Source organism: Dryobates pubescens, chromosome 14, assembly GCF_014839835.1.
Source record: "Dryobates pubescens isolate bDryPub1 chromosome 14, bDryPub1.pri, whole genome shotgun sequence".
Lineage (NCBI taxonomy): Eukaryota > Metazoa > Chordata > Aves > Piciformes > Picidae > Dryobates > Dryobates pubescens.
The window spans coordinates 29326996-29341688 of NC_071625.1; the positions used below are offsets into that span (position 1 = coordinate 29326996).

At 43.7% G+C, this 14693-nt stretch overlaps 1 protein-coding gene across 1 annotated transcript in view; it reads right to left on the reverse strand.

The window, feature by feature from the left end:
• The window catches only part of SLC26A7 (solute carrier family 26 member 7), a 70484-nt gene extending 57866 nt beyond the window's left edge, over nucleotides 1–12618 (reverse strand). The window contains 1 exon segment of the mRNA XM_054167210.1: nucleotides 12097–12618. Coding sequence (XP_054023185.1) covers nucleotides 12097–12286 — 190 coding nt within the window. The 5' untranslated portion in view covers nucleotides 12287–12618.
• Between the last annotated feature and the right edge of the window lie 2075 nt (nucleotides 12619–14693).

Consider the following 14693-nt stretch of genomic DNA (forward strand, 5'->3'; position numbering starts at 1 on the left):
ACAACTGAAATCTCTAGAGAAAATTCAGTGTGTTCTAATAAAACTTCCCAGACTGCTCCAGAAACAATTTTTTACCTGAAACATTGGTGTATGGGGGTCTAATAAGACCTCTCTTCTTGAATCTGTATTTGAGCCTGCCAGGAAAAGCACATGGCTGGGGGAGGCAAGAAAGTGGGAAAAGGCAAGAAGTGTCAAGGTCCCTGTGAAGCAGACAAGGCCTAGCAATTCACTCCTTCTTAGAAAAACTTGTTCTTAGAAAGTGAAGATTTTGCTAAGATGGATCTTAGATGGATTACCTGTCAGTTACAACTTGGAGAGATCTTGAAACATGTCTGGTTTATAACTTTGATGCCTTTATAAAAATCAGAATAGACTTCATTTCACGTTTGCTTTTTAATTAGCTGATGTCCTGATAATGCCTTCTGCTTTTTTCTCCTAACACACCATCATCATGAACCACAAAGTTCTTTGAAATGTTATTTCTACATCCATGTTCACATTCCCAATAGATGCAAAAGAGGATTCTGACCAAAAGCAACATAGAAGGGTGTGTCTGAGGAGAATAAAAACAGCACAGGAGAAAAACGCATGACCCTATCCAGGCAAAAGTAAGCGGGGGGGGAAGGAAAAGGAAAAGAAAGGGAAAGGGAAAGGGAAAGGGAAAGGGAAAGGGAAAGGGAAAGGGAAAGGGAAAGAAAGAAAAGAAAAAAGGAAAAGAAAAAGGAAAAGGAATAGAAAAATTAGAAGGAAAAGGAAAAGGAAAAGGAAAAGGAAAAGGAAAAGGAAAAGGAAAAGGAAAAGGAAAAGGAAAAGGAAAAGGAAAAGGAAAAGGAAAAGGAAAAGGAAAAGGAAAAGGAAAAGGAAAAGGAAAAGGAAAAGGAAAAGGAAAAGGAAAAGGAAAAGGAAAAGGAAAAGGAAAAAGAAAAAAGAAAAAGAAAAAGCAAGGTAAAAAGAAAAACATAAAAAGAAAAAGAAAGAAAAAGAAAAAGCAAGATAAAAAGAAAAAGAAAAATAAAGAGAAAAGAAAAAAAAAAGGAAAAAAAAAGAAAAAGAAAAAAGAAAAAGAAAAAGAAAAAGAAAAAGAAAAAGAAAAAGAAAAAGAAAAAGAAAAAGAAAAAGAAAAAGAAAAAGAAAAAGAAAAAGAAAAAGAAAAAGAAAAAGAAAAAGAAAAAGAAAAAGAAAAAGAAAAAGGAAAAGGAAAAAGAAAAATATTTTAAGGCTTGTTCAGCACTGAAAGCTTTGCCATTATAACTGTTTCATAAACAAAACAAACACAAAACTTTCACATTTGCTACTAGAATACCTATCTCACAGATATTCCAGTTTTGCTTAAGAAAACAAGAGGGGAAAAAAGGCATTCTGCAAAGTAAATACTCTGAAAAGTAAAGCAAGCAGCAAATTCTGAACAACTTCAGCCACACTGTAATTAGAACAAGATAATTGAAATGAAGTGACCTCTCTGTGTGGACGAGGGAAATACCCAAGATTCAGTACTGAGTGCTAAGCCAGATGTGTATTTTACAAGCACTCTTGGGAAGAAAGCAAATCCTGCTTAAGATGATCTGCAAAATTCTCTCTAAGATACTCCCTCGTCAAATGAAAGAAACTCTCTCACACTGAACCAGAGTATAACAAATACAGACCATTTCCATCCAGAAACATTCCCATTTCCAAAACTTCCCGCTCACACACTGCAGAACAGCTGCACAATGAATGGAGAAGTCCCCTTGGTGAGATCCTTTACCTGCTCTCCTCCTGGCATTTTTTCCTAATGTTTGGAATCACAGACATTAAGGGTTGGAAGAGACCTTGAAGGATCATCAAGCCCAATCTCCCTGCCAGGGCAGGATCACACAGGAATGTGTCCAGGCAGATTTTAAATCTCCAGAGGACACTTCCACTATCTCTCTGGGCAGCCTGCTCCAGTGTTTTGTCACCCCCCACAGTGAGAGCTCCAGCTTGCACCCACTGCCCCTTGTCCTGTTGTTGGGCATATCTGAGCAGAGCCTGGCTCTGCCCTCCTGATGCTTGCCGCTCACATCTTTATAAACATGAATGAGGTCACCCCTCAGGCTCCTCTCCTCCAAGCTACAGAGCCCCAGCTCCCTCAGCCTTTCCTCAGAAAGGAGATTTTCCACTCCCCTAACCATCTTTATGGCTCTGTGCTGAACTCTCTCAAGCAGTTCCCTGAGTCCTTCTTGAACTGAGAAGCCCAGAACTGGACACGATATTCCAGGTGTGGCCTCACCAGGGCTGAGTAGAGGGGGAGGAGAATCTATCTCAACCTACTAACCACACTCCTTCTAATACACCCCAGGATACTTTTGACCTTGGCCAAAAGGACACATTGCTGGCTCATGATCTTCCTTCTATCAAACAGGACCCCCAGGTCCCTCTCCTCTGCGCTACTCTCCAACAGGTCAGTCCCCAGCCTACTCTGGGATCCATCAGTCATAATGATGGAAACACAAAGCTCCCTCCTTGCTTGGGAAGCTTAACACTTTTGAAAGACACATGAAATATCAAATTCATTCTGTAGAAACCAGATACTGTTCAGACCATCTTTCAGTCTGTGCTTCACGTTTTGAGCCTTGAAGTTTTCCTTGCAAAATCTACACGCTTCGCTCGTAACAGGTTTTCACCCAAGGTTAGCCTAGCACTCAGTTCAAGAGGAGGTTAGCTTACAAGTTGTACAGAACAAAACCAAAGGCTATGCTGAAATATTTCCAGAGGACTATTAGCTCTTTTACTGCTCAGTGTTTCCCATCACTCCAGGATTCAGGACAGCATACGTTGTTCTTTCCTCTCAACATTCACAAGGAAAACAAGGATTCTGCTACCACAAAATGTTCTGTCACCATCTGGCTGTAAAAGCCAATTCTTGCTTCTCTTCATGCTTTGCTTCATGTTTCCTAAGACCCTCTGAATCTGAAACATCTGACAGCTACAGCCATAAACTGTATATGCTGTGGGTAGAGCACAAGAAGATCAGCCCAGCCCTAGATCATGCACAGACAAACTGTGTCAACTTTTCAGTTCAGCTCTCTGAGGTGACCCCCAGGGCTCAATGAAACCTTATGGTCAGAACTGGGCAACAGAAATCTGGTGTGAGCCCTGTAAAACTGTGGGAAAGGGGCTACCCTGCCCTGCAAACCCCCAGCATCCTACAAGGAGTTTGCTTTATCCACAAACTTTCTGCTTAGAAATCTCTCTTGTTCAGAGGAAAATAATCTAAGCATATATCCAGCCCTTGTATTTTCCCTTTCATACAGAGAGCTTTCACAGTCTTTTTGCATCGAGTTTCTAGGAGCATCTCTTTTGTTTGTTTGTTTTTCTTCATGGTGAGGTCATGATGGTCAGGAGAGAGCTGAAATTACCAGCCTTTGACTCCAGTCTTGGCTCTGCCTGTCACCTTTCTGCTCCCAGTACTAAAGGGTATCTATTGTGTGCACAACCAGAGAGCCATCATAAAAAACAAACTTAGTAAAGAATGAAGGCTTCCTCAGCAGCCATAGAAAGTTCTAATGGTTCAAATAATTGTAAAGATAGGCTGGGCAGCACATTTCAGCTCATTTCATTCATTTGCATATTGAACTTTGCCTCAATGCATTACATGTGCTCAAGATCTAGTCAAAAGACAGGAAACACCAATTAATTTGTTTCATTCCAAACAGTAATAACACTCAAAGGAAATGGATCATAAAACAAGGATCCCAGATAAGCTTCCCTGGTAATGCAGAGAAGCCTCAATGGCAGTGCCATTAAGGTTTTCAAATAAGAATATCAATCCCATGGAAAGAAATGCAAACAATGAATGAAGAGTGGGTTCAGGTAGCAGGACATTAATAGTGTGGTTCTTTGTTTTAACTGCCTCTTTGTCATCAGGTAACACCTGGGGCACAGTTTCATTGAAATCATGTTTTCTGACTAGCACCAGGTGCAAAACAACACTCTAGCATGCCACAGTTAAAGAACGTGAGATACTGCTCCACGGTTGGTAAATGTCAAATGCAGGTAACTACAAAAACGAGGAGGCTGATGTAAATAGAAACACAGGAGAAAGGCCTCAGTCTAAGTGGATGGTTTCTGCTAATCAGGATAATGCCAAACCTATAGCAATAAAAAATATTTTCCACAGAAAGAGCTACAAATCATCAGAGCATGGTCAACTAGTTAACAGTTTTCTGCATCTGGAAATATGCTCATGATGCATACATATGTTCTGAGGAAAGCTAAACCATGCCTTTTGGACATCTGATATACAAACCAGAAATTTAAGTGAAGCAGCAGGCAAAGCAGAAAGTCTACAATTATAGAATACAGAATTAACCAGGTTGGAAAAGACCTTTGAGATCAAGTCCAACCTATCACCCAACACCATCTAATCAACTAAACCATGGCACCAAGTGCCTCATCCAGGCTCTTTTTAAACACCTCCAGGGATGGGGACTCCTCCACCTCCCTGGGCAGCACATTCCAATGGCCAATCTCTCTTGCTGGGAAGAACTTTCTCCTCACCTCCAGCCTAAACCTCCCCTGGAGCAGTTTGAGACCGTGTTTTCTTGTTCTGGTGCTGCTTGCCTGGGAGAAGAGACCAACCCCCACCTGGCTACAACCTCCCTTCAGGGAGTTGTAGAGAGCAATAAGGTCTCCCCTGAGCCTCCTCTTCTCCAGGCTAAGCAACCCCAGCTCCCTCAGCCTCTCCTCACAGGGATATGACTCTCCTCAAGAGATATGACTCTTGACAGACAAGCAGAGATTAAATGTTTAGATCTCTTCAGGATGGATTTGGCATGGTATCTGAACACCACAGAGAATTTATTAGGCACAGAATTCTATGAACTGTCATACATGGATCAGCCATGGCAGAATCTGGCCATCTCCAAGATCAAATTAAAGACACATGCTGAAAGTGAATCCTAGGGAAACTCCTCTGCCTCTCAGTAGGAGTAAATGGGGACTGAGACCAACAAGAAGGTTCTGGAGAGAAGGTAACTATGAGGTACTCTTCTGAGAAGCATCAACCTTGTGGAAAACAAAGAACAACAAATGACTAAAGAAGGCCTTAGCCAAGATGAAAATCCATCAGAAGAGAACCTGTTTGGTTAAACTGGTGGCCAAGAGTTTTCCTGATCTCTCTGACCTGGAAGATTATAGGTGATGACATTTCTTCTTCTGCTTCAGGGAACTCACATCTCCTGGGTTGGTCAGTCTCTGTCCATGGTGCTCAGGCACCCCCCAGGTGCAGGGATCAGACATCTGTGCAGCTTCTCTGTTCATGCTCAGACAAGTGTAGCTTGACACTAAGGCTCCAGAGGACCCAGAGGTTATTTAGAAGCTGAATTCCCTTGGAGGAATTTTTATAGGCATTAGAAATGAAATATTGCATGCACAGCAGCACCAGTGTTTTTCTCCTCTGCTGGAAAGCTTATAATTACGAACCATTGCCTCACACAGACTTGCTAACATGCTGCATTTCATGATCAGCTTACATCATTATTCTTTGTGTGGGAGAACTGTAACAGAGTTCAGCTGGACACCCTCTTCCATAAATCACTTGTGAACTACATGGAATCTCCAATACATTCTCCAAGAGATTTTTCTGGCTCTCTTTCCAAATGTGCTTATTCAATTTCATCCACACATGCTATTCGTGTGCCAGATGTGTGTTTACAAGACAGACCTACTCCTGAATAAAATTATTAGCCCCAGTTAGTCTGCTCAAAGTACATTTATGTCTACATCTATGGTCAGAGCAAGCAAAGGAAAGGAAGAGGGAAGGAAGAGGGAAGGAAGAGGGGAGGGGAGGGAAGGAAGAGGGAAGGAAGAGGGAAGGAAGAGGGGAGGGCAGGGGAGGGCAGGGGAGGGGAGGGGAGGGGAGGGGAGGGGAGGGGAGAGGAGGGGAGGGGAGGGGAGGGGAGGGGAGGGGAGGGGAGGGGAGGGGAGGGGAGGGGAGGGGAGGGGAGAGGAGGGGAGAGGAGAGGAGAGGAGAGGAGGGGAGGGGAGGGGAGAGGAGAGGAGAGGAGAGGAGAGGAGAGGAGAGGAGAGGAGAGGAGAGGAGAGGAGAGGAGAGGAGAGGAGAGGAGAGGAGAGGAGAGGAGAGGAGAGGAGAGGAGAGGAGAGGAGAGGAGAGGAGAGGAGAGGAGAGGAGAGGAGAGGAGAGGAGAGGAGAGGAGAGGAGAGGAGAGGAGAGGAGAGGAGAGGAGAGGAGAGGAGAGGAGAGGAGAGGAGAGGAGAGGAGAGGAGAGGAGAGGAGAGGAGAGGAGAGGAGAGGAGAGGAGAGGAGAGGAGAGGAGAGGAGAGGAGAGGAGAGGAGAGGAGAGGAGAGGAGAGGAGAGGAGAGGAGAGGAGAGGAGAGGAGAGGAGAGGAGGAAAAAGAAAATAAAAGAAAATAAAAAAAGAAAAGAGGAAAGAGAAAAAATAATTTAAAAAAGCTAAAAGCAAAGGAGAAAATAAAAAGCAAAATAGCAACCATCACCCTTAAGAAGACACAGCTGGAGCTGCACCATGGAAAGCTAAAACAAACCAAAAAACCCCTAAAAAGTAAAAAATAAAGAATAGAGAGTTTTGGCATCATGCCTTGCAAAACACTGGGCAGCAGCTCTGGAATGCATGAAGCAGTATAGCTCATTTTTGAATGGCAAGGTCTCCAGCTAGTGTTAAGGAATCAGTTGTGCAGCAATACAGCCAGCTCGACATGAAATTCGCTTCAATTAAAACATACAAAACACACCAACCCTCTGTGAGTTATTATCAGGCCTGCAGGAAGAAGAAAGAAGTTGGCAAGAATTTCATCAGATGCCATCTACATATTTCACTGTTAGAAGGAAATATGTCTCAAGGGCCCTTCAGCCCCAGGAAAAAAAGCAGCCCATCCAAACCTGCTTGAGCCAAAGGATTTCTTGTGGATGGTAGGTGACAGGAAAGGCAGCAATACAGACATTCTATATGGAGTATAACCATGTGTTAGCTGACCTCAAAAAGGGGTATTTTTCAGAACATTCCAGACACTGCTATAGTCCCAAAGCTGATAAATGTTGGAAGTTTGGGATCTTATACCCTCACACTTCCACGTGGACAACTTGTGAGTACATGGACAGGTGTTTATTTCAAACCAAGCAGCATCATGTTTATGAATGCAGGCAAACACCAGGAACCTGACAGAGATCAAATCCAGACATGCAGTGGCAGTTGGGAAAAGCCCACTCACCTGCCTTAACTTATCAATAGATACACCTCAGTTCAAAGCTTCCCAGGAAGGAAACATCTGTTCAGAAGGCAGCTGCTTCACTGGGTGGAGTGGTGAGAGTGTGACGATGACTCCTCAGATGCAGAAGCACAGGGGTTTGCCTCAGCTCAGGGTTAGGCAAGGTGACACCTGACTTTCTAAAGATCCAGTTCTTCCACACTGTACATGGAAGTAAGACAGCCAAATGCTCAGGTAGCACAGCTGCCTTCTACACCTTTCCTACACTCTGTCACCACAGGACACAGATTCTGGTTCATGTATGTCATGATGGAAGACATTTAAATCTAAACTGGTGTATGAGCTCATGTGTCTCAAGTAACTGACCTGAAGGTATCCTAGAGGAGCTTGAAGGTTTACATCACACACAGAAACTAGCAGTTTTGACCCTGAAAATCAGAAGATGAATGGCAGTAGCTCTTTAAATCTTTGTCTGACATAAAAGATGGCATTAGAACAGCTCTTCTGAACCATTCCATACCTTTATAAAGGACTTTTTACAAGCAAACATTATCTGCATAGACTGATTATTGACATGTCTATTAACTTGACCCTTCCCCCCTTTCCCCCCCACTCCCCCCACTTATAAGCATACACCAAAACCTGCTGAGGCACAGGAATTCTCCAGAAACCAAAAGTTCTGTGAGGGGCAGTGATGAGCCATTCTCTTTGTTTCATTCACTATGGCATACTAAGCACAGTGATTTTCCTCTTTTTTTCCTCCCTTACTTTACAAAGTGAAGCCAGATATATCATCCAAAAGTTCGATTAGAAGCTGGACCATGGACACTCTGCACCAGAACAGAGCAGTTGCCAACCTGAAGAACCTGAGCATGGCCAGTGCCAGATGAGTAAGAAATCCCACAGTAATGGGCACAAACTTGAGCACAGGAAGTTCCAGCTAAGCATGAGGAGGAACTTTTTTACTCTGAGGGTGGCAGAGCACTGCAACAGGCTGCCCAGAATGGTGGTGGAGTCTCCGCCTCGTTCAAAGCCCACCTAGAGCAACCTGCTCTAGATGAACCTGCTCTGGCAGGGGGGTTGGACTAGGAGTTCTCTCTACCACTCTGTGATTTTGGGAAACAGAGAAAACCACAGCTCAGCTAGATGATCTTGCTTCATTATTCTCAAGCTACTGGACTGCTCTCTGCCCTGGAGCATGCAGCTTTCATCACACAGAAGAATCTAGCACACCAATGCAGATTTTTCCATATACTTCCAAAGCTCAGGTTCATTTCCATGTAACTGAATTTACTTCAAGATGTTGCTGCAGCACTAAGTGCTGCTGAGCTCTGCACCTCAGTTACCACTGCCTTACTAAGTGCTCCTACCGGTGCGAGAATTTCTGCCTTCTGTTGTGCTACAACATTTCTTGGTTTATATTGCAGGTGGAAGGAAACAGACACAGTAAAACCTCTCAAAATGTGGGGAGCTTTCCATTCATGCTACATAAAATATGGAAGCTTTTATTTTTAGGAACAAGTTCTTTACCACAAAGGTTGTGGAACACTGGAACAGGTTACCCAGGGAGGTGGGTGAGGCTCCATCCCTGGAGATATTCAAGATGAGGCTCAGTGAGGCTCTGGGCAGCCTGATCTAGTTGAGGATGTCTCTGCTGACTGCAGAGGGGGTTGGACTGGGTGGTCTTGGAAGGTCCCTTCCAACCCAAACCATTCTATGGTTCTATGATGCTACATAAATCTCTCTGCCAAAACTGTAAAAGGCAGTCAGTCCTATAACAGGGAGGCTTGCAACACCCTGGTTCTACACACTGGCCACAACAACCCCACACAGTGCTACAGGCTGGGGTCAGAGGGGCTGGAGAGCAGCCAGGCAGGAAGGGACCCGGGGGCACTGGTTGACAGCAGCTGAACATGAGCCAGCAGTGTGCCCAGGTGGCCAAGAAGGCCAGCGGCATCCTGGCCTGCATCAGGAACAGTGTGGCCAGCAGGAGCAGGGAAGTCATTGTGCCCTGTGCTCAGCACTGGTTAGGCCACACCTTGAGTCCTGTGTCCAGTTCTGGGCTCCTCAGGTTAGGAAAGATGTTGAGTTTCCAGAATGTGTCCAGAGAAGGGCAACAGAGCTGGACACAGAGAAGGGCACAGAGCACAGCCCTGTGAGGAGAGGCTGAGGGAGCTGGGGTTGTGTGACTGTTTTAGGCTGTGCCTTTAAGAAAGGAACAGTTGCTGGAACACTCTGGCTGAATGTTTTGGAATAACGAAAACAAAGATAAAGTCTAAAGGAATTTCACTGGTAGATTGGTAAAATGCAACTTTAAGTTTTAGTTCAGTCTGAATCTCAGCTAGTCCAGTCTGTTCTGTCTTTTCAGCCTGTCTGCTTCTGAGCAACAGCTGTGGGAGCTAACCTTGATAACAGATAAGAAAAAACCTAATTCTTGCATGCCCTTTGAGCTAACAGAATTTCCTCCTTAATAATTCCCTTTTCGCTCTCTCTAACCCTTTTGGGGAAAAAAGGGAGGTAGGGGGAGAGAGGGGGTAGAGGGGGGGGACCCTCCTCTGGCTGGAGGAGGGAGTTTTGTTCTGTATTATCTTCTTTGCTGTATATTCCTGTAGATATTGTAGATACTGTGTATTGTGTATATATCCATCTGCATCCCATCCTGCTGGTAAATACAGCTTTCATTCATCTTTGCTTCTCTGACTGAGTTAGCCGTGGTTTCTTTGTGGGGGAGGGAGGACTGACCTTTCTCTCACCACCACAGGTTGCTTAGCCTGGAGAAGAGGAGGCTCAGGGGAGACCTTATTGCTGTCTACAGCTACCTGAAGGGAGGTTGTAGCCAGGTGGGGGTTGGTCTCTTCTCCCAGGCAACCAGCACCAGAACAAGAGGACACAGTCTCAAGCTGTGACAGAGGAGGTTTAGGCTGGATGTTAGGAAGAAATTTTTCCCAGCAAGAGAGATTGGCCATTGGAATGTGCTGCCCAGGGAGGTGGTGGAGTCACCATCACTGGAGGTGTTTAAGAAGAGACTGGATGAGGCACTTGGTGCCATGGTTTAGTTGATCAGATGGTGTTGGGTGATAGGTTGGACTTGATGATCTCAAAGGTCTCTTTCAACTTGATTAATTCTTTTTTTTTTTTCTACTAGGGAATTTTTTTCCTACTAGGTGCAAGCAGGGTCAAAATAAATATGTTGCATTCAAGTTAAAGCATCACAAACATGATCAAATATTTTGCTGTGTCTAACTCTTCTCCTTTTCCATCCCCTAAAATCATTCTGACATCTTGAGAAGCAGTGAGGAGAGAGAGAGGAAAAACAGGTGAGCAGGAGGGAGCAGTTTTAATTAATTTGGCTTTAAATAGCATACAAAAAGGATAAAATTCTTTCTAGTGTGCTTAATAACAATTTAGAAAACCAAAACAAGTATTTTCTGTCTTCACTGGATCTTCTTACACAGGCCTGGCACATTCAACTGCTTCTTGTTACGAGACTCAAGCAGGAAAAGCCTGGCTCAAAGTGCCAGCAGTGCAGAACTGCTCTGTAACTTCACGTCTTTGATGACTTTCCACATACTGTTATTAGCAGCATTTTAATTGCAATTGCTCTATACACACATACTGCTGAAATCAGAGACTTTGCAGTGTTGTGGCATTAAGGTACTTCAAGTGAAATTATGCCAGTGTGCGCGCTCCTAATTACTTTAAAAGCACAAATATTTACACAAATTGGTGGCTTCCACCTCCAGCAGAATGCAGTTAGGGGGGGTGCTTATAATTGGACATCCTGAAGGATAGTTAAGCATAGGCAATATAGGAAATGGTTATGAAATATCACATATATTTTACACAAGGGAAGGAGCTAAAGTCCGTCTGAGGCAGATAAGAAGTTGTGATTAGCCTGAGACAGGTTTAAAACATTGCCAAAAGAAGGTCATACCGTGAAAGATGCATTAAAAAATTGACAAAAGCATTTATTTCCCATTGGCTTTACAAACCCACATCACTGGGACTCTAAGTTTCTGCAGGCTTTTGTCTGGGGGAGTTTGGGGAGTTTTTACCTTTTTTGTTTGATTGTTTGGTTTGTTTTCTTTTGTTTCTTTAATGCTGCCAAATTGAGCATAGCTCCACCCCTGCTTTGTATCGCTGCTTGACGACAGATGTGGTAGACAGTGTCACACAGCACTAAATCAGCCTAGAAGCACACAAGCCACAGATGCAGGAAGATCCTCTCCATGGCTGTAGAGGAGAACCCCTTCTGCACAGAAAGCTTTTCATTTTTCCTGCTGTGCTCTGGGCTTCCACAGGTACTGGCACACTGCCAATGCTTCTGCCAAACCAGCATCTCTGACAATGCCCTGACCATGTGGATGCATTGTGTTTTCCATATGAAACAGAGGGAGAGGTGGTCACTTAACTGGTAAAACATTGGGCAGAGTTACTGCTCTCTTCCCTCCTATATTAAATCTTTGAAAATTTGCCAGAGGAATGAGATAAATAGTGAAAATCAGCTCACAGAAATTAACTACAATAGCATCTCACAGAACCACAGAATCACAGAATGTTAGGGGCTGGAAGGGACCTCAAGAGATCATCCAGTCCATCCAGCATTACCTAGAGCAGATCACACAGGAGCACATCCAGGTGGGCTTTGAGTTTCTCCAGAGAGAGAGACTCCACAACCCCCCTGGGCAGCCTGCTCCAGAGCTCTGTCACCCTCACATAAGAGTTCAGACTTCCAATTTTTTCCCTTATATTTTTATTTAGACTACATATGAATACTTTAGTTAGATACATAAGCATGTCTTCATTTTAAGCAAGGCTTTAGGATAATATTAATCAAGAAAGGGGGGGACCAGACTCCAAAAGATCAACCTGAACTGAGTTTCCCATACCTTGAGTCACCTGTTGGATGGCTAGCATCATCCCAGAAACTGTGTCAGGAACCAGATTTTCCTTCCAGTTGTAGATGGGCAGCCACTTCACGATGGGCAGCCTTCCCAGACACCAGGCTTTGATATCTTCAAAGCGAACAGCCTGGATCTTCCTCCAGACTGCATTTCTTTTCCTTTCTGCTCCTGTCATCTTTCCCACCTCTCTTTCAGAGGAGCGCACAGCTGAGGAATCACCCTGATCTGTGCGAGTCTGAAGTTGTCTTCTGAGATTTTGCAGTTCAAAAACTACAGAGAAAAAGAATAATTAACAGAAGTACTGAAGGCTTCTGCAGCTGCTCTCCAACTCTACTCAATAAAACCACTTATTAAAGACTCCCATCGTATAAACAGCTCCATGAAACGCAAGAAGCCTTTACAGCAAAGATCACATTTTCTGCTCTTTGCAAGAATTTGGTCTAGTCTCACGTTCATTTGTGATTCTTTCCAGTAACCTCCCGCTTTATATTCCCTGTCATGCTTGTGCTTTTGGCCTCAGTCCAGTGGCAAAATGAGGTATTACTGGGGGGGTGTGAGATATAGGCTGGGCTATGCTAATACAAGTGGGAAGTGCCCAGCAGAGCAGGCATCTCCTTGCCAAGCCCAGAAGAGCAGCCTTGCCTCTCCTGGGGGGAGCTTTTGTGGCCACAGTCAGAGGCATGAAGTCCTCAGCAGCCCCCTTGCTAGCAAATTTGTTTTACTCAATCAAAGTTTTGTCTCCTAAACGACTGCAGAAAAGCTTATTTATGTAGGAAATGAAGAACATCAGGTAGCAATAAGTCCTGCTGAAAACATTCACAGATCCTCCCTGTAGGCTGAAGCCTCAGATTCTAGTGTAATGTAGTGAAACTCACTGAAGAACTGCAAGCTGTCAGCTCCACATGCCAAGAACACTGGTGATGATCCTTCTTCAAATCTACTGCTTTCTGCTCCTGGTAGTCCACCCAGCAAAGGCTCTCTCAAAGAAAACAGTTCAGCAAGTAGCTTTTGATCGTGTAATAACATCATGCTCCTTGAGCGTGATACAAAGCACTCAGACACGGTGATAACAGCGTGAAAAGAGCTGCACAGGAGAGGACATTGAAATACCTTGTCTGATATGGAGCAATGACACAGTGGCTTTCCTCTAAATGTTTTGTATCCCAGCATGGGAAAGGAATTTAAGTTAAAATCTAAGCCCCATCATGTGGGTGAAGTGCCCTCTCAATCTCTATTCTGCAGCAGGCAGTGAAAATAAATACATTTTTAAAAGTATTTTCACTTTTGTAATATAAATTAACTTACATTTTGAGGCTTAGATGAACAAAATTGAAGCACCACCCATCCAAAACGGCTTTGGAAAAATCAGAACTTGTATCCAAGTGCAACAGGAAGAAAAACACAAGGGCAAACGCACCGGAGCTCGTCCTACTGAGTGACAGTCAGGTGGTGGTCGATTTTGTGTCCTTGGGAAGTGCAAAAGAAATAAAATTAAACTTAAAAATCCCCACACCAAACACCAAAACCAACCAAACAAACCAACCAAACCCAAACACAACCAGGAAAAGATTGCTTAAGACAGACCCTCACTTTTAACCGTTCCAGGCACAATTATTCTTTGCTCTGCCCGTCCTTTAACCATGTACACTTTGTAAAGAACAGAAGAAACGCAGGACAGGTTTCTTTTACTGTATTCACTGGAATACACCTCTAAGCATCAATTCCTTTCTGCCTTTTTTTCCCCCCCTTCTTTTTAATGTGGGGTTTGTGTTTTGGCTTTTGTGTGTGTGTGTGCATGTCCCTGCTTTTAGCTTGAAAGTACAGTTCAAGGACTCCACAATCAAGGCTTTTGTGGCTGCCAAGTCCTTCACGAGACAGACCTTTCCCTACTTTCAGTGATCAGAAGTGGACAGGAATCCTTCCAGCTACAAAAAGATTTATTCAGCTGCAAGTTCTGATGAAATGTTCAGTGTTTTTAACTGTAACAGCATTTGCTAGGGAAAAAAATAATAGTAAAGTACATTCTCACATACATATGTATGCACAGCAATATACCACATATGGATGCTTGTGTGAAAGAGGCTGGTCTCCTGTTTGGTAAACCTAAGCAAACAAATAAATAAATAGATAAATTACAGTGCACTAGAAGCTTTGAATACTCTGAAACAGTAAAAAAAAAATAAAATACTAAATCCCCAGCACTACAAAATCTAAGAACCATCACTAAACACACAAGAGCACACTCTTCCATCCCTCAAACTTTTCACATCAAAATGCCAAAGCTGTCTGAAAACAAAGCCTGCAATTGAGATTATTTTTTTCCCACCTCATATTTGCAGACTCAGTAAATCTGGGCAGTTTACATCGAATGCAGATCAGTATCTGAGCTCTTAGGATTAGCTACATCAACAGCCTTTTGTCCCACACCAATAACAAGGGATGGTTGCTCTCCATGGGTGCGTGCAAACATTTTACAACCAGCACTTGAAAACAAGCCCTGTTAGACGCAGACAGAACTGCACATGCAAAGTCTTTGGGATGTCCATGCCAACGTGGAATTTGTGGAGAGGTTCTTCTTTGCT